The sequence below is a fragment of the Hypanus sabinus genome, chromosome 3 (genome assembly GCF_030144855.1).
Source record: "Hypanus sabinus isolate sHypSab1 chromosome 3, sHypSab1.hap1, whole genome shotgun sequence".
In the NCBI taxonomy this organism is placed as follows: domain Eukaryota; kingdom Metazoa; phylum Chordata; class Chondrichthyes; order Myliobatiformes; family Dasyatidae; genus Hypanus; species Hypanus sabinus.
Window position 1 is genome coordinate 82,949,994 of NC_082708.1, and position 23,745 is coordinate 82,973,738.

The following is a 23,745-nucleotide window of genomic DNA, read 5'->3' on the forward strand; positions in this document are numbered from 1 at the left end:
ATGTACAAGCCATTCATCATGGAAGGAAACTGGAGTAAAATAAAACCCACATGATAACATGAAGAATATGCAAACTCCACACAGAGGCCAGGAACCAAGATAGCAGACTCCATTAGCTGTGCTTCCAATTATCAAATACAGTATTGACATAACAGATACAGTAACACAACTAATTCAATGTACAAAAATTTAATTTGTACATTAGAAAGTGACAAAAGACTAACAATTTAAACATATTCAATTCCTCTTAATTGGTACAGATTACAAGCAAATTAAACTTACAACCCAGGTTTTCTTTGCAGGTTTTGATCCAAGTGTTAAAGTTGGCATTTTCTCCTGTAATATACAAGTGAAAACCGTTAACTGTCTGAAAATGCACTTTAATGTGACATACTTATAAAGATTTAACAACTTAACATGGGATTTTGATTCAAAACCAAAATTTGTACAAGAACAAGGAACTTTTAATTCCGACAAGCTTCTAAACTATTTAATTCAGAAATGTTAATTTAGACTTTAATAGGTAAAACTGTACGGCTTAAATCAAGAATGTGAACATTTGCAAGCACCACAATAAAATTACACCATAACCATATCATGATGCCAGACAATGTCAATATAAACAAAGAAAATATCAAGCAAAAGAAAATGCAAAGCATGGACAAGATCTAAGCAGTAAACCTTTGAGCATGAAACACAAAAATCTAATAATTCAGCCAATATAGAAACTGGAAAACACAACTTTAATATGCAACTTAACTTTTATGAATATGAAACTTAATTTTGATCTAAACGCTCACCATACAAATTAAAGGGTATTTGGATTATTTTATTTAGATTCAGGTCGGAACATGCACTTCTAGCCCAACAAGCTGACCGCCTAGTAACTGAGTTTTTTAACCCTAGCCTATTCGCAGGACAATTAACCTAAAAAAAAAGGTAGGGCTTTGGAACGTGGGAGGAAACCACAGCACCCACAGGAAACCCACATGTTCACAGACAAAATGTACAAATTCCTTACAGATGGCAGGGGGACTGATCAGGTTATCATGTAATGGTTATTTTGCTCTCTACCCACTCACCATTTTCTGTGTTTTCTTTAAACTTGCTTGCTTACACATTTATTTTAGCTTTTAAAAATAACAATTTTAAAGTATGTTGGAGTATTAATAAAAATGATACACACTTGTCCAGAAATTCTGCTAGTCTGACACCCAGGTCCTGAGCATGCCAAATTATGTTTTACTGGTATTTCCCAACACTCTTCCTGCCTACTGAAATTGCTCCCTGCCCAATGTTATTTCGCAACTTAACTATACCAATACTTTCCCCATCAGCCTCCCATTTTCCACACCAAGTAATACTGTAATCATTCAAAACTGTCCATACATTGATTCATAATGTCTTATTTTGCATTTCAACACATGGGTAGGTTACATTCATTCCTGTTAAACATTAAATAAATACAACAATTGTACAGAAAAATAAAGCTTTAAAGCTGTCAGCACATGAAGAAGAATATCTGGTCATACAAATAGAACTACTGTAAGCATATTACAATTATGTAGAAATTCACTAAGTACTGGGTGAAGTCATTCAAATAACAGTGAGATTATTCCAGATAATACAAATCACAGTAATTTCTTCAATAGGTCTTGCAACTGTCAAAGGCTCTAACCTCTCCAAAGCCTTTTCATTTGATACACTGCTTATTTGACAGGAGGACTGGATATGGAAAGATCAAAGATTAGGAAGCCCACGGTTTGCTGCCTGTCTACCGTTATGTTTCCCAGCAACTTCCATTTCTCACAAACAAGCCTTAGCCACAAACTATATAGTCTTCATTAACTCTTATCAAATCAGCACTTCAATACACAATACTACCTGTCAAGGAAGTGACTGTGCTTAAAATTCCACATCCTTTTCCTCTCTCCACAATCTGCTTCTTCCTGGCCTTAATTTCAACCTGGCCTATAACCCTTCAAGAACCTAGCAATTCTGATTTCTTATTACTAATGACACCAATTTAAAAATTGTTCACTTCTTCAGCTGCTTCTTGAGCATCCAAACACCTACCATCTAGTTCTTGTCCTCTTGTAAAAGATTCCATTGACGAGTGATACATCTTTAGATGATACTCTGCAATTCTAAATAAAAATAAATTTATTAAAAAGGCACCTTTCAAAAAGTTTTTTGAAACTTGTTTAGATTGTCAATTATCAAAAAACTCTTGTATTATACCACAGAAGAAACACTGTCTGGTTAGAACTTTCCAAAGCTTTTATAAATGGAGTCTATGATTAGAGCTAGATTTGATTATCCCTTTAGTATTCTCCTATACTTAAGAAAATGCATGATCAGTCATCAAACAATTCTATCAATTTTCATCAATATGGACTACTTTACAAGGTAGACTTCAACCCTTCAAAACAAAGAACAGATTTTCTATGTTCTGAGATTGGTAGCTGGCAAGAGCTAGCCCATGCTACTTTTCTCAGAGTGCAGCATAGATAAGTTTCAGCACAAACAGCCACTTGTACCTCTCAATGTACTTGGCAGACAGTGCTAGTGCAGCCTGTCATCTTTCTTGACAGATGTCAAGGTTGTCAATGATAAAGATCATAACATACAATCCTCCAAAAACACTCCGAAATTGCTAAATTATTAAAGTAGTTCTGTAATTAAACCTTAATTACAGAAAACAGTGAAACATTCAAACTAATTAAAAGGTTACACTGACCTTCTTCAGTTAATTTCTATATATTTGAATAGAATCATTGTACTTGCTCCAGACTTAAACTAAAATAGGTGCAGCAGCGTGAGCTGGAAATCTGATGAAGTTTGCCTCGTCTTGCAGGAGACCATAAGTCATTCATTGATATTATCTCTTAGTGGCTAGTCACTTAGACCTTCAACACTGGCTTTTGTTGTTACCAGCATTGGTTACTGGAACTACCATGGGGAAATACCATTCCAGTATTTTATGCCACACAAGGCCTTGTGTGATCAGGACAGATTCAGACAGAAGTCAACAAGAGGAATCCAGACCACACTTAACCCTTCAAATAGCAGCAAGCTTGGGTGGCTTGGCTCAGATGCCAAATATAGTCTTTAAAGGAATACTCATACTAGAGAAGATAGTCCAGATAATACAGTTGCATTTGGATTATTATTGCTTATTTGTTTCCTAGTCACATTATTCTTGTTTAGTTCAGTAATGGAAAATTTAACCCAGCTATTGGTCACATAGAGCTAGTAATGAGTTTTCTTTTTGCTTGGAATATTATTGCTTAAATATTACATCATTCCAACTATTGAACAAGGAACTTCAAGCTTCTCCCTGTAGTCTCCTCAATTCAAGCCTTGACCTTGGCTTACTTTTCATCCTGCTAGCTTCCAAAGATCCATATGACAAAAGAATTTCTGTCTCTGAATGAAATTTGGCTAAAATCTGATATGGGAGCCCTATTTTCCCTCCCCAATAGGCTGCAAGTACATGAGCAGGATTTCCTGATAGCAACCAAAGAGCTATTAGGTGGATATGGTCACGTTACCATCAGTTATCATGAGAAAAAGAGTTTAGCTATGGTATGCTACAGTGAGATCAAGAGGCAGCCAACAGAGCAGTGTAGTGTGTTAGTAGGACAATAATCATGGCCCTTCAGATATTGTCACCTCTTCTGCTTTGTTGGATATCTGTGAAAAGCATGACAAGACAATTATGTCCTAATTATAGTACCTTCTTTTATTGTTTTAGGTATGACATTTTGACGCATACCCTGGACAACAATTTTTTTCTGAAAGTGTTGCTTCCTCAATTTTTTGTTGTTTTAGACCATTTGAGGCTGAACACTAATATAATTTCAGACTACTTGTACAATATAGGAATATAAAGAAACAAGAAATTAACTTTTATTGAATATAAAGCATTCAATTACATAAGTGCTGACTTTGCAATAGATCAACTAAGCTAAATTGTTTTGTTGATGATTTGTGTTTGTACTCAGTCTGAGGCTTCTTGTGCCCAACAATAATCCACCAGCACTGATGGATTCCAGTTGCCCTGATAACATTTCCCACTTAAAGAAATACCCTGGTGAAACCCTTCGTTGTGCTCATCACTGACAGCACCAAGATTTGTAGGGAAGAAGTCTAAATGGAAAAGCAGAAAATGAATCTTTAGTGGCATGGTTTTGTATGCTTGAAGCACGTTACCAACCAGCTGCAACTAACTTAATGCTCTATAGTTGCCAAGAAATTCTTCAATGACATCCGAGAATGCTTTCCATGCGACTTTCTTCGGTTCCACTAGAAGATCTTCAAATTGCCTGTTATTGATGACATGTTTGATTTGTGGAACAACAAAAATGCCATCCTTAAAATGGGCATCAATTATTCAGACTTGAATTATGAATTGAAATAACAAATATAGACAATTTTTAAATGTTATGCAACATTTAAAAGTTGTCACTGCAGCAAACATTGCAATAACTTGTTACCTCATTCTTTTGCATCAGTTCCTAGACTCTTCCTTTCAATTTATACTGACATGATTCAGACAGCAATTTCTCTCTCAGGCAAATCTTAATCACTTACAATCAATCTTTGATTTTAAAAAATTGCTTATATTCACCTATCATGCACTCATTAAGTTCATTGCCAGTACAGCAATCCCTCTGTTCAAAAAAGGTATGATAAAGTAACATTTAGTTATGATTGAAATGCATTGATGGGACTTCAGTATAGTGTACTCCTGCATATTGAGAGCAGTCGTTGTTTGTAAACTGAAGAAATGTACTTCAAAAGATTGCATTGTAACAATAATTTATAAATCATTTGGAAAGAGGATTATTTATTGTATGGAAGGATCCACCATTAAAAGCCATATTTTAAATTAACACACAAAATGCTGGAAGAACTCAGCAGATCAGGCAGCATCTATCGAAATGAATAAACAGTCCAGTCCTGATGTAGGATCGCAGTCTACAAAGTTGAATGTTCATTCACTTCTGTTGATGTTACCTAACCTGCTGAGTTCCTGCAGCATTTTGTGTGGTTTGCTTTGGACTTCAAGCGTCTACACAAATTTGTGTTTATATTTTAAATTATTACAAGTCATGTAAATAAATTATTTCATCTGAACATTATGTAATTGTAAAGCAAGAATAATTCATTAAGACAGCATACAAAATAAAACATACTCACCCCTTTCTAAGATATGCTAAAGCATAGTTTGGTTTCAGCTCGAGGGCTTTGCTGGCATCTTTTAAAACCTCTACAAAGCAAGAAAGCCAATTTGATAGCAAGTTAATTTCTGTTTTCGTTTCAAATCTAACCCATGCTCTTAAAAATGGTTCTGAGGCTCACTTAATTTAGAAGCAGGGAAAAGGTGTGGTATTTCATTGCTCATTTAAAGAAAACCTAAGACCATCCAAAGCAACAAACAATCTGAAGAACTCTGTGGTTCAAGTAGCATCTGTGGAAGAAAAAGAATTTTTGATGTTTTGTGTCAAAACTCCTTGTAGAGTGAAGGGGTGAGACTGGGAATAGAGGAAATGTGAATGAATGGCAGATGGAAGCAGAGCCAGATGGGTAAGGGGGAGGGGAGCAGGGTGCATTGAGGAAAAGGGGTCAAAAATGAGAGCACCAGACACAAAATGCTGGTAGAACACAGCAGGGTAGGCAGCATCTATGGGGAGAAGTGCTGTCGACGTTTTGGGCCAAGACCCTTCGTCAGGACTAACCGAAAGGAAAGATAGTAAGAGATTTGAAAGTAGTGGGGGGGGGGGGAAGGGGGAAATGCAAAATGATAGAAGACTGGAGGGGGTGGGATGAAGCTAAGAGCTCGAAAGGTGAATGGCGAAAGTGATACAGAGCTGGAGAAGGGAAAGGATCATGGGACGGGAGACCTCAGAAGAAAGGGGGGGGGGAGCACCAGAGGGAGATGGAGAACAGGCAAACAACTAAATATGTCAGGGATGGGGTAAGAGGGGGAGGAGGGGCATTTACAGAAGTTAGAGAAGTCAATGTTCATGCCATCAGGTTGGAGGCTACCCAGCCGGTATATAAGGTGTTGTTCCTCCAACCTGAGTTTGGATTCATTTTGACAGTAGAGGCCATGGATAGACATATCAGAATGGGAATGGGACGTGGAATTAAAATGTGTGGCTACTGGGAGATCCTGCTTTCTCTGGCGGATTGAGCGTAGGTGTTCCGCAAAACGGTCTCCCAGTCTGCGTCGGGTCTCGCCAATATATAAAAGGCCACAACGGGAGCAGCGGACGCAGTATACCACACCAGCCGACTCACAGGTGAAGTGTCGCCTCACCTGGAAGGACTGTCTGGGGCCCTGAATGGTGATGAGGGAGGAAGTGTAAGGGCAGGTGTAGCACTTGTTCCGTTTACAAGGATAAGTGCCAGGAGGGAGATCGGTGGGAAGGGATGGGGGGAACGAGTGGACAAGGGAGTCGCATAGGGAGTGATCCCTGCGAAAAGCAGAAATGGGGGGGGGGGGGGGGAGAGGGAAAAATGTGTTTGGTAGTGGGATCCAGTTGGTGGTGGAAGTTATGGAGAAACCAGAGGTGGGTTGGAAAGGCAGAAGGTTACCTAAAACTGGAAAAATATTCATGCCAGAGTTGCAGACCACCTCTCACTAAACAAGTTGCTGTTACTCAATTTTGAGTTGGGCCCAACCTTGCTGTAGAGAAGGCCAAGGATGGACATGCCATTGTGGGATTGAGAAAGGAAATGAAATGACATGTAACTGGATGGCCACTGCAGACCAAGCATACAAGCTGTGAAATTTTATTTATTATTTAGAGATACAGCATAGATTTCAGCCCAATGAGCCCATGCCACCCAATTATACCTATGTGACCAATTAACCTGTACACCTTTGGAACGTAGGAGGAAATTCACATGGTTTCAGAGAGAATGTACACTCTTTACAGAGTGGCCGAATTTAAGTCAGGTCACTGGCACAGTAATAGCATTACTCTAACCACTGCACTATACTGACGCCCGAAATGGTCACCAGTCTGCACATAGTCTCACTGATATAGAGGAAACCACACCAGGAGCAGCAAATTGAGTTGATGAGGTAGGAGGTGGTGCTTGTGATCCTTCGTTTCACCTTAAAGGACTTATTAGGTCACCAGATGGTAGTGAGGAAAGTGATGCAAGCACATGCATTACACCTCTTGTGACTGCAGAGGAACGCACCAGAGGTCAGGGATGGATAAGCAGACCAGACAACAACGGAGAGAGTTGTTCGTGAGGATGGCAAAAAGGGATATGAAGAAAATATGGTTGCTTATGAGATCACATTGCAACTACCAAAATGAGAAAGAGTGATATACTGGATGCAGAGGCTCAGGGGGTGTAACTCTGGTAACGGATTCCCATCAACCACAGAAGGGATGCCATGCTTTCTGAAAAAAAAAACATTTCAGATCTCCTGGAAAAGAAAGTCACACCATTAGAGCAGATGCAGTGTGGACAAACTGGAAGAATAACATCCTTACAAGGGACAAGGTAGGAAGAGAAATAATCTTAAGAGCTGAGGGAGTCAGTTGACAGTCCATCCTGTGATGGTGGCAGCATAATATAGAAAACAGAAAAATGTCAGAAATGGTCCATAGGAATTTGAGAGCAGAATCCAAGTTAGTGGCATTAAAACTTACCACTAAAATCAGTGAGTTCTGCACAGGTGCAGGTAATAGCATTAATGCAATGATCAATGTAATGGGGAATAGTACCAGACAAGGTATGAAACAGGGACTGTTCCGAAAAGCCAACAAAACGACAGGCATAGATGAAGCCCATACAGGTGTCCATGGCTACATCTTTGATTTGTCAGGATAGAGAGAAGAGTCAGAAGTTGTTCAGGGTATCTCTGTTACACCACTCCTCGGTCCAATCACCTTGGACTCTCTTCTCACCACTCCCCATTCCCCTCTTTATACAAACAACCTTGCCATTCCATTCGCAGTCCTGATGCAGGATTTTGACCTGAAATATTGACAATTCTCGTTCCCCCCCCACCATAGATGCTGCTTGGCCTTTAAGTTCTTTCAGTAGATTGCTTGTTGCTCCAGCTACCAGCATCTGCAGTCTCATGTGACATTTGTTTTGTTGTTGTAACAGCCTTTTAATATGTCCAATTTCAAAAATTTATCACAATAATCCTTAGTATAATCAACTAGTGTTTAGTATCAGATTAAAATTGCATTCTTGCTAACATACTGAGACCAAATAAAGAATACAATGCCTTTTGAAAAATGAAGTACTGATGTCACCGTCACCCTGATATAATATCAAGGCTATATTTCCTATCTGTTATCAAATTTTACACGATGGAATTCCTAAGTCATTTATATTATTTCTTTGAAAGAGCTGTCAAGACAGATCAGCTACTACAGGTGAAAAAAAAATCAAACTCCAGAAGGATCAGCAACGAAGATGCCATACAGGTTCTGAGGCAAGTCTGGAACAAGCTAGGGCGAATAGCACCAGCACTTGTTATTGTGGAAGGCAGTAGATCCAGCAGTCTTTAAAGCACTGACTGAGAAAGTGGTAAAGACAGCTATTCTCACAGCATTTAGGTATCTGGATGAGCTCATGAACTGCTCGGGCTAAATATACGGCAGACAAAAGAAATGCAGTTAAGTATAATCAGTATAGACAGGTACACAGACATGACAGATTGCAGAGCCTCTGTACAGTACAACTCCATAACTCTAGAAAGGATTCCTTTTCTCAACCACATAACAGAAATTGTATGAACACACAAAATGCTGAAAGAATTCGGTAGGTCAGAAAGCTTCTGTGGAGAGAAATGAACAGTTAACATTTTTGGCCAAGATCTTTCATAAGGATTGGAAAGGAAAAGGGCAGAAACCAAAGTTAAAAGGTAAGTAAAAAGAGGTAAGGATCTACAATACCACCTCCCCTTCACCTTAAATGCATACCCTCTAATATTTGATATTTTGACCTTGGGGGAGAAAGTTAGACTGGATGCTGTCTCCATCCCTCTCATTATCTTAAAACTTTTGTCGGGTCTCCCTCAACCTTCAGGAAAACAACCCAAGCTTGGGTTGTTCAATTTACGATTCTAGCTGATCCTCTTCATCCATGATACAGGTTAGTCATCCAATAAATTAATCAAACATGATATCCCCATCATGTGACATCAAAGCTTTTGCAAGAAATGATGTAGAATAAGAAGATGTAGAATTCTTGTGGGTAGAGTTAAGGAACTGCCATTGGTAAAAAGGTAAGTCATATACAGTATAGGCCTCCAAATAGTAGCCAGGATGTAGGGTACAGACTGCAACAGGAGATTGAAAAGGCATGCAAGAATGTCAATATTCCAATGGTCATGTAGTGGGAGAGTCTAGGGCCAAAGGGCACAAATTCAGAGTAAAAGAACATCTCCTTACAACAGAGAAAGAATTTCTTCAGCTAGAGGGTAGTAACTTTAGAATTCACTGCCACAGTTGGCTATGGAGGCCAAGTCATTGGGTATATTTAAAGCTAACACAGGTAGGTTCTTAATTGATCAGGGTAAAAAAGTTACTGGGAAAAGGCAGGAGAATGTGATTGAGAGGGAATAAGCCATGATCAAATGGCAGAAAAACCTCAATGAACCAAATGGCCCAGTTCTGCATGACTTGTTGTCTTGAAAACATTGCCCCAATTACAGTTCCACTCCAGGTTACAAACACCCAACTTACACACTGCCTGTATATAGAAATGAACATTAGGGAAGCTAACAGGATATACTTACTGGCTGCTGCAGGGCTGTTAGCATTTCCTGCTGCCTGGAAATTCAGTTCATAGTTGTATTTCTGACTTGTGAACTGTTCAAGTTACAAACAATGCACAGGACTGAACTGTGCCATAAACTGGGAAGGACCTGCACCTTAGGATTTTTTTTTCAAAGATTACCTGCCTTAACATCTTAACAAGTTACATTTTCCCCAAACAGATGCTTTCATTTGTTAAAATAATATTCTCTAAAATCATGATTGCCAGAGGTTTTCCAGCAACTTGGGCATTCAGTGAACTAAAGGGGCCATTTATTTTGTTTATTGAGATACAGGACAGAACAGGCCCTTCTAGCTGCGCCACCCAGCGACCCCCGATTTAAACTTAACGTGATCATGGGACAATTTATAATGACTAATTAACCTACCAGCTGGTACTACCTTGGACTACAAGAGAAACCCAAAGCATCTGAAGGAAACCAATGGGGTCATGGGGAGAATATACAAACTTTTTACAGACAGCAGTAAGAATTGGACCCAGGTCACTGGTAGAGTAAATCATGTGCTAAACACTACATTATCATACTACCCTTTCTATCGACATTAAAACGAAAGCAAAATACAAGTAGAATTAGTCAAGCTTGTACAAACTCCGGATTTCCAAATCTCAGATGGTAAAATGTTCTTGTAAGGGCATATTAATGAAGTGAAATTCATGAAGATACAATTTAATTTGATCACAAGCTAATTAAAGATCACATCCATTACATAACAATAAAATTCAAAGGGGCTAGTCTATTACTGACAGCCTAGTAGCAATTTATCTCCCCCCAGACTCAAAAGACCATACTGGTAAAGAAATCCAAGGGAGGATACATTCTTCATCATACATTAAATGTACCTTTGTAACTCTGAAGCAATATATTTGCATAAGCTCTTTGGCAATAATATTCTGCAACATCCAAATCCTGTTCCACTGCTGTATTCAACTCCTGGAAGAAAACAAATTGTCATCAGGTTATGGAACTTTTTAAAAAATCACACATAATGTGTCATTTTGCATCAAATTGAATCAGCGAGGATTGAGCTGAGCAGCCCAGAAGTGTCACCACACTTCCGGTGCCAATGTAGCATGCCCACAATTAACTCTAACCATCTTTTGGAATATGGGAGGAAACCAGAACTCCTATAGGAAACCCACATGGTCACAGAGAGAAAATACAAACTGCCTACAGACAGTGGCAGGAATCAAACCCTGATCTTGTTCAGCTAGCATTGTAAAGTTTTCTGCTAACCGCTGCACTACCATGCTATCCTATCAATAAACAGTGCAGCTTTGCCACACCACTGAAAACAAAATCCTAAAGACTGATTTAAAAATAAATCAATTCAATAAATCGAACACAAAACTGTAAATTTCAGAACATAACAGGTCATATTTTTATCTGACAATCAGACTTTTCTCTTCCTTCTTACTAAGAAACCCTAAACTGTACAGTTCCATTAGAGTAGCAATGATAGTTGAAGAGATAGAGAACCAGGAAGAACCGCATTAAATGCATTCAGTTTTCAAAGAAATGAGACATGCACAAATTCTATTCAGCATCTCAAATTTCTGAATCATATATTGCAAATTTTCTAAAGGCAATTTTCATTCCCAAATTGCTGTAACGTGGTGGTGGGGAATCATCTGTATGTCAACATTAAAACAGCAGCACCTGACCCAGAGCATACCACACAAGGATAGGGTGATATGTTACGAGGACTAACTCAGTGCCTCAAGTTGGCTCAAGTGTCAATCTCTGCCTTGAATGAATTCAGCAAATATGACTATAACCCTCTTTTGGGTGCAGAATTGCAATGATTCATTTCCCTCTGAGCAAAGAAATGCTTTACAACTTTTGTTTTGAATGGCCAGTTTATTATTTTGAAAATAGAATAGTTTATCACAGGAACATGACCTTTGGCCCAAAATATTGTGCAAAACTAATTAAACTAGTAATTAAGTGCTTAGCTAAACCAATCCCCCTTGCCTACAATTTTTTTAAAAATTATTATTAGAGAAATAATGTAGAATAGGCCCTTCAAGCCATGCCATCAACAACCCACCAATTTAACCCTAAACTAATCACAGGGCAATTTACTAATTAATCTACTAAACAGTACATCTTTGGACTGGGAGAAAACCAGAGCACCTGAAGGAAACCCATAAGGTCATCTGTACTATAAAGCATTGTGCTAGCCACTACGATACATGTTCTTACATTCTCTGGGCATTAGTGTGTCTAAGAGCCTCTTAAAGCCCCCTATGTTTACCTCTACCACTATTGGCAGATCATTTTAGGCACCCAGCATTGTTTAAAAAAAAGAACTTGCCCTGAAGAGGGCTGAACTTAGTGATGATGGTGCTAAACAGTGACTCCTTTACTTGCATCTTCGGAAACAGCTTTATTTCTATCTTTGCTATCTCTTTTTCCCTTTCAAGGTTCGTTTAAAGACTCTGACCTGCAGTTACACTCTGACCCACTCTCAGGGCCTCATGACCAGCCATTTTTTGATATCCCAACAATGACTCAGCCTGGAAGACTAGTGTGCCTTCAGGGTGCCAGATTTTCTTGGCTCTGGAGACGGGCTGATTCAAGGCTGGTGCTGACAACTGATGCGTCGTGGGAGAACAAGGAAGATTGGAAACAGCTGGCTTGCTGCTGGCTGTGCCCAGAGGCACAGAGCTCGGAAAAAGCGACGCAACAAACTTTTAACACCATAAATCAGCAAGTGTTTTGTTATGTCAAAGGTGCTCCAGATGTTGGAAGTGGAACAGGTTCAGCCGCATCTATGGAAAATAACATTAGAGATTGGTAACATTTCATCTGAAATCTTCTGATAACTTGACCTGATGAGTATTTTAAGCATTTTAGATTTTCAGCATTTGTAGCATTTTGAGGGTCAGCACAGCATTGTGGGACAGAGGGCCTGAAATGTGCTGAACTATTCTATGTTCTATGTCTCCCCTCTCGCTGTGAAACGGGGACACTTCTTTTTCCCTTATTAGGTAGAGAGAGCCTGTGGCATGTCGAATAACTGGGGAAAGAGTAGTCTTTGGGGTACTGCAAGTCTGTCTTTATTGACGCTTCGCTGCACGCTTGAGTGTTTGGTGGGGGAATGGCGGTGTTTTTTTGCTGGTGGGGGAGGAGGTCATTGCCTTGCTGCTGTTTCTGCATGGGAGGGGGAACTGGGGTGAAGCCTTGTGGTTCTAACATTTAACTGTCATTCATTCTTTGGAGCACTCCTCTGCTTTCATGGATGTTTGTGAAGAGAAAGAATTTCAGAATGTATATTGTATACATTTCTCTGACATTTTAATGTACCTATTGAACTTGCCCCTCTCACCTTAAATGCACGACCTGGCCCTGGGAAAAAGATACTGGTTATCTACTCTAACTATGCCCGTGATAATCTCATAAACCTCTATTAAATCTCCCCTCAACCTCCACTATTCAGAAGAAAGCAGCCAAAGCTTGTCCAACCTCTCCTTATAGCACGTCTTCTAAAGCAGGTAGCATTCTATAAACGTCTTCTGCACCTTCTCCAAAGCCTCCACATCCTTTCTATGTTGGGCAAACAGAACCAAATACAATCTCCAGATGTGGCCTAACTAGAGTTTTATAAAGCTGCAACTTAACTTTGACTCAAACTCAGTGCCAATTGATAAAGGCAAGCAGGCAATATGCCTTCTTTACCACACTATCAACCATGAAGCCATGCACTGAGATTCCAAGAATCCTCAGTGCATCACCAAGGTTATGGATTTTGCTACTATCATTTATATTTGATCTCCCAAAGGGCAACACCTGTCATTTGGCTGGATAAACTATCTGCCATTCGCTACCTAACTCCGTAGATGGGGTTTTCCCCTTGGATGTTGACATTGCAACCAAGGGAAAACACCATCTGCACATCTTTAAGATTTTATATGATCAAGGATCAACTTTATTCACCATATGCATTTACATTTATTGGGGATTTGCTGTGGTGTATTGGCACTACATTGTACAAAAAGCAACAGTCAACAATTAAGAGTACAGAATTGTATAAAATAAAGCTACTAAGTATTAATACGAATTAAATATGCAAGAGTACATAAATACCAGTTTGTATTTACAACATAAATAACATTTTCAAAAGTGGATTGAAGTGTATGAGATAACAATAAAGGGAACACACACAAAATGCTGGTGGAACGCAGCAGGCCAGGCGGCATCTATAGGAAGAAGCACTGTCAACATTTCGGGCCGAGACCCTTCATCAGGATCTTGGCCCGAAACGTCGACAGTGCTTCTCCCTATAGATGCTGCCTGGCCTGCTGTGATCCACCAGCATTTTGTGTGTGTTGCTTGAATTTCCAGCATCTGCAGATTTCCTTGTGTTAACAATAGAGGGGCTGGGGTGGCTAAACAGAATGATTGATCAGATTAACTGCCTGGGGGAAGAATTTTTTTTTTTCTAAATCTTTTTATTAATATTAGTAATATGGACAGAATACAAATGATATATTGATAAAGAAATTACCAACATACAAATTCCATTACAGATGAAAAAAAACATAATAGTTACAATATAAATGAGTTTACCAAGACATAAGCCATACAATATATGTATGAACATGGTAAGTCTAAATATTTCATAATATATGATATAAAGAAAACAGAAAAAAAAGAAAGAAAAAAAATATATATATAATGCAAAACTAGCTAATCTAATCTAATAACTAATAAATTTTTAAGATGGTGTGATGTCTTTAATTGTCCAATAGCACTTTCCAAAAGGGAGTGTTTGGAAAAGGCAGGTTGTTGAGTGGGTAGAGTCCACAATGATTTTTCCTGCCGCTTCTTTGTCCTGGACAGATACAAGGCCTGCAGTGATGATAGACTGCAGCAAATGCCCTTTTCAGCTGACATGACAGTTTGCTGCAGTTTTCATATATTGAGAGGACGCTGTACCAAACCAGACAGTAATGGCTGATGCAAGGATGCTCTTGATGATTGCACCAGTATGTTCTGCTAAAGATGGATTTTTACCAACTGTGGCAAGAAGTGTATCTTCTGCCAACCTTTTAGTTAATAAAGGAGATATTGTTCTCCCACCTGACATCCTGCAAAATAATGATGCCCAGGAACCTGAATATTGAAATAATGGTAACTGTAGAGTTGCTCATGATGAGAGTGGGTGAAGAGGAGACTTTTCTCCTGAAGTCAACATGCATCTCCAGTTTTGAGGGCCCTTGCCTCCAAGTTGTTGTGATTCCAGCTTGTTTACTTCCTGGTGGTACTTAGATTGGTAACCTCTGGTGATTAGTCCAATGACAGTGCTGTTATCCATTAACTTTATCAGTTTAATAGATGGAGACACAGTCATTGGTGTATAGAGAAAATAGAAGAGGGGAGAAAACACAAGCCTGTGGCACACCAGTGCTGAGCGAACGAAATGTGGATATGTGTTTACCATCTCTATATCCTATATACTTAACGAGATAATTTTTCATTTCTCAAAACTCTAGATTTTTGACCAAATATGTCCCTCACATAACAAACCCAGGAATCAATCTGGTGAACTTCCTAACAAGTATACTCTTCCTTAATTGGAACACCAGACCAATGGACTGCATTCTGATGTGGTTTCACCAAGGCCCTACATAATCAGATTATGACAACTTGTACAACTACGTACTTCACCTCAAGGAGAGGTTGAAATTCCATTTCCAGTTCCTCACCCACATTTAATCTTTATCAGCATTATTCTCAATTCCTTATCACAATGAACTAGGCTCCTTATGTACATTTATTACATTAGGCCCCTCACTGATGCATTCTGTATTGTATTTCCAAATGGCCATCACCTAAGGTGTAGTTTCTGCTATGAGTGCGCAGAGCAAGAATGCCAGAGTAGGATTAAATGTTTTTACTGAGCCATTAGCCATGGTACACATTGGACAACTTGGTGTGGGAGCCACAAACCGAGACTACAAAGACAAAAAAAAATGCACACTTGAAAGCCCATGCAAAAAGAGGGGCCTTCCCTACATAGGAATACCAATTGATCCACTGCGCAATCAATCAGCCGCATGCACATTTGCCACAATCTCAAAATCCAAAATGGTAGTTTCTTCCGAAATTTCTATAAGATCTTCTGGTGATCCATACAGCAGACTTTACTCATTTAATCAGTCACAAAGAGATCAATGATGTTCTTTTTAAAACAAAACTCTTCATTGTGAAATCTATACATGGTCTCCAATACAAGTCAAATCTCTATAAATAAGGAGAGCACAGCCATGTCCTTACCAAAAGGTACCTGCAGATGCAGCCAGAGAAAATAGGATGAATTTTTATACCACTCCTTTCCCAATATATACAAATACTGTATTTTACTGAATTGATGAGATGAATCAAGATAATGCAGAAGAGCAAAGAGATCACAAACAAAAATTTGTTAAGACCTCAAATAATGGCAGTCTAAATGCAAGAGCCAATTTCTACAACTAAAGTTGCTTACGACACAAATCCTTTTAGAGTTCCAGAGGAAGAAAGAACCATCTTAAAATACCAGGATCGTAACAGAGTGTAGCCTTCTACATGGATGCATAATGTCAATGTGTTGCTAAAGGAGCATTTTTTAGATGAAAAAATTATCTCCACATATCCACCACACTTCTCGAGATCCCTTTCATCAGCCAACCAAAAAACAGGAAGAGCCTTTAGTTCAACATCAAAAATGTTATCAAACTCAGATTGACGCGTAGTGTTCAAGTGCAACTGGATCCTCTATTTCCAACAAAAGAAAATCTGTATATGCTGGAAATCTAACCAACACACACACAAAATGGTGGAAGAATTCATCAGGCCAGGCAGCATCTATGGAAAAGAGTACAGCCAACGTTTCAGGCCAAGACCCTGCCAAAGGGTTTCAGCCCCAACATCAACTGTACTCTTTTCCATAGATGCTGCCTGACTTGCTGAGTTCGTCCAGCATTTTGTATGTGTTGCTTGAATCCTCTATTTCCTCGCTTGTAGAACCAAGTAAATTTGGATTAGCAAGATCTCCTCCATAATCTCCATTGGAACAAGTGTGTCACAAGGCTGTATGCTTAGCCCCATGCTCTACTCACTCTATACTTATAACTCTGTGACTAATCTCACATCCAATGCCATTCTGAAGTTTGCCTACGACAACACTGTCACAGCCCAAATCAAAGATGACGACAAATCAGCATCTAGGAGGGTGCTTGAAAATCTGGCTGAATGGTGCCACAACAATACTCAGTATCTTGGAACCAGGGTTCCAAGAGCCAGCCTTCAGAGGATAAGAGGCACAGAGGTTCAGAAACTTTAAATTCCTCAGTGTTATCGTTTCAGAGGACCTGCTGTGGGCCCAGCAGTTAAGTGCAATTTTGCAAAAAGCACCGCAGCATTCCTACTTCCCTAAGTTTGTGAAGATTTGGCATGACAACTTACATAGATCTGTGGTGGAGAGTACACTGACTGGCTGCATCACAGCCTGGTATGGCAACACCACTGTACTTGAACAGAAAATCCTACTAAAGGTAATGGGTATGTTCCAGTCCGCCAGAGGTAAAACTTCCCCAACATTGAGCACATCTACACAAAACACTGTCACAGAAAAGCAGCATCCATCATCAGAGACCCCCCACCACCAAGGACACTTGCTGCAATCAGGAAGAACGTACAGGAGCCTCAGGACTCTCACCACCAGGTTCAGGAACATTTATTACCCCTCAACCATTAGGCTCTTGAACCAAAGGGGCATCTTCACTCAACTCCACTCACCCCACACTGAACTATTCCCACAACCAATGGACTCACTTCCAAGGACTCAATATTCAAGGACTCATGTTCTCAATATTTATTGCTAATTTATTTACTATGATTTCTTTTTGTATTTGCATACTGGCTGAATGTCCAGTTGGTGCAGTCCTTCATTGATACTTTTATGGTTATTATTCTACAATGGATTGAGTATTTGAGTATGCCTGAAAGAAATGAACCTCAGGATTACATGTGGTGACATACGTATTTGATAATTAATTTACTTGAACTTTGAAGTACAGTAACAGCATTATGTCTTCACTTTGATATACAAAACCACACCATTTACATATGAATTAGGAGTAGGAGACTACTCAGTCTCTCAGACTTGCTTTACCTCCAATAAAGTGATGATTGATCTGACCACAGCCTCAACTCCCAACTTCCCCTATAAGCTTCATCAGTTTTCACATGTCTGTGCTTGAAGACAAGTTCCAAAGCTGTTTAACTTATGGAAAAAGTATCTTAAATAGGTGTGTCTTTATTTCAGAACAGTGGACCCTCACATAAACTATGTCAACTTTAAAAAAAACAGGATCCCAACTATGTATCTATCTTCATTTAAGCATTTAATTGTCAATAAAAACTATTTAAGATGCAAGCTGTGATTTTCATGTCTGAGGTTTTTACCTTGTTCAACTGATTTGCAAATTTTCACTTAACAAAACTATCCCTCAACACACTTTCAGAAATCAAGGAATACCCATAGTTTCCATCAAACTAGATTAGTGCCCAATCAGTATGCAAGTAAACCCTTGCACAACTGTTCTTTTAGAATTAATGAGTCACAACTTGATTGATATCACCACTTGTGATTCTATACATGAATCTATTGCTCAAATTTCAAAAAAAACTTACTAAAGTCTTACTAACTTGATTTGAGTTTTTTGACAAGGATGATTGAAGAAGGTAGAGCTGTGGATGTTGTCTACATGGATTTTAGTAAGGTGTTTGACAAGGTATCTCATGAGAGGTTCATCCAGAAGATGCATGGGATCAATGGTGAATTGGCCTTTTGGATTCAGAAACAGACTTGCCCACAAAAGAGAGGAGGGTACTCGGCGAAGCGTAGGTGACTGGCAAAGAATACAGCAGGATATACATCAGTTGCATATCTGGGCAGAAAAATGACACGAGAGTTTAACCCAGCCAAATGTGAAGTGTTGCACTGTGATAGGTCACATGTAATAAGACAGTCCTTAACATTGTTGAGGAGCAAAGGGATCTTGAGGTCCACGTTTACAGCTCCCTGAAAGAGGCTACATTGGTTGATGGGTAGTTACGAAGGCATATGCTATGCTTGCCTCTATTATTCAAAGCATCGAGTTCAAACGCCAAGAAGTTGCAGCTTTATAAAACTCTAGTTAAGCTGTATATGGAATATTGCATACAGTTCTGGTCACCCCATCAAAGGATGGATGTTGAGGCTTTAGAGAGGATGCAGAAGAGGTTTACCAGGATGTTGCCTGGATTAGAGGGCATGTGCTATCTAATCAACAAACTCTGGAGTGGCAGAGGCTAATGAGAGATCGGACTGAGATTTAGGATTATGAGATGTATAGATAGAATGGATAGACAGCATTGAGGTTTCTCTAAGGGTTTAAAAGTCTAATAATACCAGAGTGCATGCATTTAAGATAAGAGATGGTAATTTCAAAGATGTCAGGGGCAAAATTTTTTTAAACAGCAGTGGATGCCTGGAATGCACTGCCTGGGGTGATGGTAGTGGTGGATACATTAGGGGTTTTTAAGAGACGTTCAGATAGGCACATGAATGGAAAAAAATAAAAGGATATGGACATTGTGTGGGCAGAAGGGATAAGTTTAGCTGGTCATTTGATTCCTAATTTATTTGGTTCAGCACAATGCTGTGGGCCAAAGGCTAGTTCCTGTGCTGCACTATTCTATGTTCTAAATCAACTTGTCCAACCATGGAGAAAAACTATAATCTACAAATAACTACTCAGTCAGATTGGTAAGGTGACTGGTACAAAAGCATTCTTTCCCTCAGCACTCAACCCACCTAATAATATGAAGGGACCACTTCAAAATTGATATACAAACAATTACAATGATAAACCTAAAGGATGCAAAACGTTTGGAAGATTTATTTACTTTCTGCCAAAATATGTGAAAAACAACCAATATTCACCACTGCCCTACTAGCTGAAGCATACTCCTGATCAATGGGTTCTGAAGAATTCAGGGACTCCCCATGCAAGTAGGAAGTCCTGACCTCTGAAACGCTTTAGCTGTTTATTACATTAATGAAAAGACATTCTTTCAAAATATGCAAATCTCAACTATTTTTCCCTCATTTTGCCATTTTTCTGTTAAAATGAACAAAGTGTAAGCAGGCAATTTCCAACATACAAAGTCAAAAACCAAACACAAATGACACTTAACGCTGGAATTAATCAAAAATCCAATATTGGGGAACTGTCAATATTGAGGAATAAGAACCTTTGCAAGCTTTTCTTCTCTTGTTGGTTAGATAGGCTCCAAGTTTCCATCTGACCTCTCCTCAAACCCTTTCTCTGCAGAAGTGCGTGTCACTGTTTCACAATGGATCAAACTTAATACTCAGCTGCCAACATGTTTAACAGCAGGCTCCAAAGAGTAAATGAATTTTTAAAAAGCCATTACACAAGAACTCAAGATTCAAATCAAGACCACTTGATAACCATTCTAAACAGTATCAACCCTACTCAACCCTGACAGGAATAAAATGGCATTACCAAGTACAAATCCTAGAACTGCCAAGTGAGTTCATCACAGCCCCCACTGCAAGCATGCTGGCCCTTAACAACAAAAACTAAAGTGTAACAACAAATCGAAAGAAAGGGGATAGTCTTCCAAGGATCCAACATTAGTCTACTATCCTTCGTGAATGAAAGTCAAGACGATTTGCTTCAATTGCATAGCATTCAGTAACGGGACTACCCCTCCCACGTTCATCCTCGACAAACCCAGGGCCCCGGAAAGTCGAGCGAGTCAGCAGCTGTATACTGCACACAGCCAGCAAATACACCACACTGGAATTTGGAGGCCCTCACTCACGTGAACACGCAAGACGGTGGCTCCTCACCTCCAAAGCTTTCTCCGGACACGCCGCTATGAATTCATCTGTGAAAACTCTGTCGAAACAAGAAGACCAACAAAAAGTAGAGCTTTTCACGTTAGTGGTGCTAAGTGCGCGTCACACGCCACCACGTCTGAGGGCCAAATGAAGGCACTCACCGCTTATCCGCCATTGCGCTGCCGCCGCCAATTTGGAAACTTCTGGAGCCAGAAGCTGAGTGACGTAGGCGCAGGGAAGCCCCGCGCATGCGCGGAAGGGCGCCGAGCCTCCCGCTGCGGCCATCTTTCTAAAGGAGGGCTACAAACGTTCCCCTTTCGGCGACTTGGTCATCTTCAATGTGCATTTCTCACAGCAGAGCGCCAAGCAGATCAATTGGAAATGAAATCTGATGTCGACCTTCTGGTGGGAGGATCGACGGGATTAAAATAACGTGACACGCTGGCGGTGCTAGAAATCTGAAATAACATCGTTTTCATCGAGATTAATTGTGAATGTTCCGTCAGCGGCTGTCAAGCAAAATACTTTAAAAGTTATCTATCTTCATATACTTAAGAATTAGAGAGAGCCGGTTGTGTTGAGTATGTTTTGTTTTCACCATACACATATGCAGATGGTGGTATTTTTAGTTACTTTCAAATAAACAACAGCGCCACTTCTAATACCATTGCGGTAACAACGAACTGGCTACCTATTCTGTAAACTGTTACCTCTGCCGCTCTCCTCGTTAGCTAAATCTCCGGTGCTCCATTCCAACATTCAAGCCTTGTATCCCTGTCCTCTTACGGTATCCCCTGTACCACAGCGGTTTGAAAAGTGCAGATATGATCAGGAATGAATTAAGGTAAACTGCTGGAGGAATTCAGCGGGCCCAACAGCATCTATGGAGGCAGAGGGATGTTTCCGGACCAGACCTCTCAACAGAAGATGAAAATATTTCAGATGTGAAGATTTTTCTCATGGTTCTTAATTTCTGAGAACATTGGAACAGTCTTGGAGTTGAATAAAGTGAAAGCGTAGCGGTTAGCGTGACACTTATGGCTTGGGGTATCAGCTCAGTGTTCAATTCCAACACTAAGAAGTTTGTATGGCCTGTCCGTGACCACATAGGGTTTTCCCTACATTGCAAAGTGTACCAGTTAGTAGTTTAATTGGTCATTGAAAATGCCCTGTGATTAGGCTAGGGGTAAATAGGTGAGTTGCTGAGTAGTGTGACTCATTTGGGCTGGAAGGGCCTGATCCTACTGTATCTCTAAATAAATAAAATAAGTAGCTGGGCAGGGGGATTTGAGAGTGTCAGATTCTCTCTTCCCTTTCCCATCTGGCAGAAGATTTAAAGGCCTTTAAGCACATACTTCCAAGTTCAGAGACAGCTTCTTTCGCACTATTATAAAACCCTAGTAAGATAAATTGGAACCTTGACCTTGTAATCTACCTCTTTTTGATCTTGTATCTTATTATTTGCTTATACTGCACTTTTTATTATGCATTCTTTTCTTGGTTTATCTCAATACACTGTGCAGTGATTTGATCTGTATGAACTGGGTATGCAGGACAAGCTTTCACTGTACTTGGATACATGTGACAATAGTAAACCAACTCTGAGTGTTTTATCAATCTTTTCTCTCCTTGTAGCACAATAATGAAAGCCAGTCTTGATAACCAAGGTTTGTTTCAGCCATCACTTTCTGCTCCCAACCATCAAGCCAATTACAAATCCAAATAACCATCTCTCCCTGTGTACCTTGCAATCTAAACTTCTAGACTGGCCTGCCATGCGGGACCTTGTCAAAGGCTTTGCTAAACTCCACAGAAACAATGTCCACTGCGCTACCCTCATCTATCCTTCTGGTTAGCTCTTTGAAAGAATTTAAGACATTTGTCTGACATAATTGTCTATGAACAAAACTAGCTGGCTATTGTTTAGACAAATGTTAATTGATCTTATCCCTCACAATCCTTTCTTACTGGCCTCTGGTATTTAACTCACAGGTGTGCATTCCCTGGACTGACTTTGTTGCCTTTCTACCTCCAGTCTTCCAAAAATTCACTTGTGACTAAAGATGAAGCAAATATCTCTGCAAGGGCTTCCACAGTTTCTTCCCTAGCTTCCCATAAGGAGGCACTCAATCAGGCCTAAGGATTTATCCACTTTAGAGTCATGGTGTTTGAAAACTTCAGCCACCCCTCAGCCCATCTAGTCCATGCCAAATCATTTAAATGGCCTAGTCCCATCGACCTGCATCGGACCATAGCCCTCCATGCCCCTCCTATCGATGTACATATCCAAACTTCTCAAGTGTTGAAATCAAAGTCATATCCACCACTTGCACTGGGAGCTTGTTCCACACTCTCACCGCCCTCTGAAAGAATAAGTTCCCTCTCATTGTCCACTTAAACATTTCACCTTTCATGTTTAAGACATGACCTCTAGTTGTAGTTCCACCCAACCTCAGTGGAAAAAGCCTGCTCGCATTTACCCCATCTGTACACATCATAAATTGTATATCTTCATCTGCATCTTCAGATTAACACTGCTAATTCCTCCTCCCTGGGGATTCATTTGGAATCCAAGGCATCTTCATTCATTTCCCTCATTCCTTTGTTATTCATAATTTTCTCCACAGTATAAACTGATGAGAAAAATTGATTAAAAAATCTCACCCACCTCCTGTGGCTCTACACATAGACAGCCATACTTTTTTTTTAGGTGGACCTACTTTCTCCCTAGCCACCCTTTTAGTATGTTAATAAAATCTCTTGGGATTTTCCTTAATCCTTTCTACCAGGTCTATCTCATGCCATCTTTTTGCACTTCTGATTTCTGTTTCAAATGTACTCGTACACTTGTAACCATTGAGCAATTCATTAATTCACTTGTTCCTGATTGCCTAAACCTAATGTACAGTATGCATACATTTTTCTGACCAGAGCCTCAATATCTCTTGTCAACCAGCATTCCCTAAACTTACCTAACTTATTACTCAGAACCAAGTTTAAAATCACTGGCATATGT

At 39.7% G+C, this 23,745-nt stretch overlaps 1 protein-coding gene across 1 annotated transcript in view; it reads right to left on the minus strand.

Moving 5' to 3' along the window:
* Nucleotides 1-20,950, minus strand: part of sugt1 (SGT1 homolog, MIS12 kinetochore complex assembly cochaperone) — a 167,814-nt gene extending 146,864 nt beyond the window's left edge. The window contains exons 1-6 of the mRNA XM_059964741.1: nt 20,891-20,950; nt 20,739-20,787; nt 10,669-10,759; nt 5,206-5,275; nt 2,077-2,147; nt 283-336 (exon numbers count right to left, since the gene is read on the minus strand). Of these exons, the coding sequence (XP_059820724.1) occupies nt 283-336; nt 2,077-2,147; nt 5,206-5,275; nt 10,669-10,759; nt 20,739-20,787; nt 20,891-20,904 (349 nt within the window). The 5' untranslated portion in view covers nt 20,905-20,950. The remainder of the gene's footprint in view (nt 1-282; nt 337-2,076; nt 2,148-5,205; nt 5,276-10,668; nt 10,760-20,738; nt 20,788-20,890) is intronic.
* Between the last annotated feature and the right edge of the window lie 2,795 nt (nt 20,951-23,745).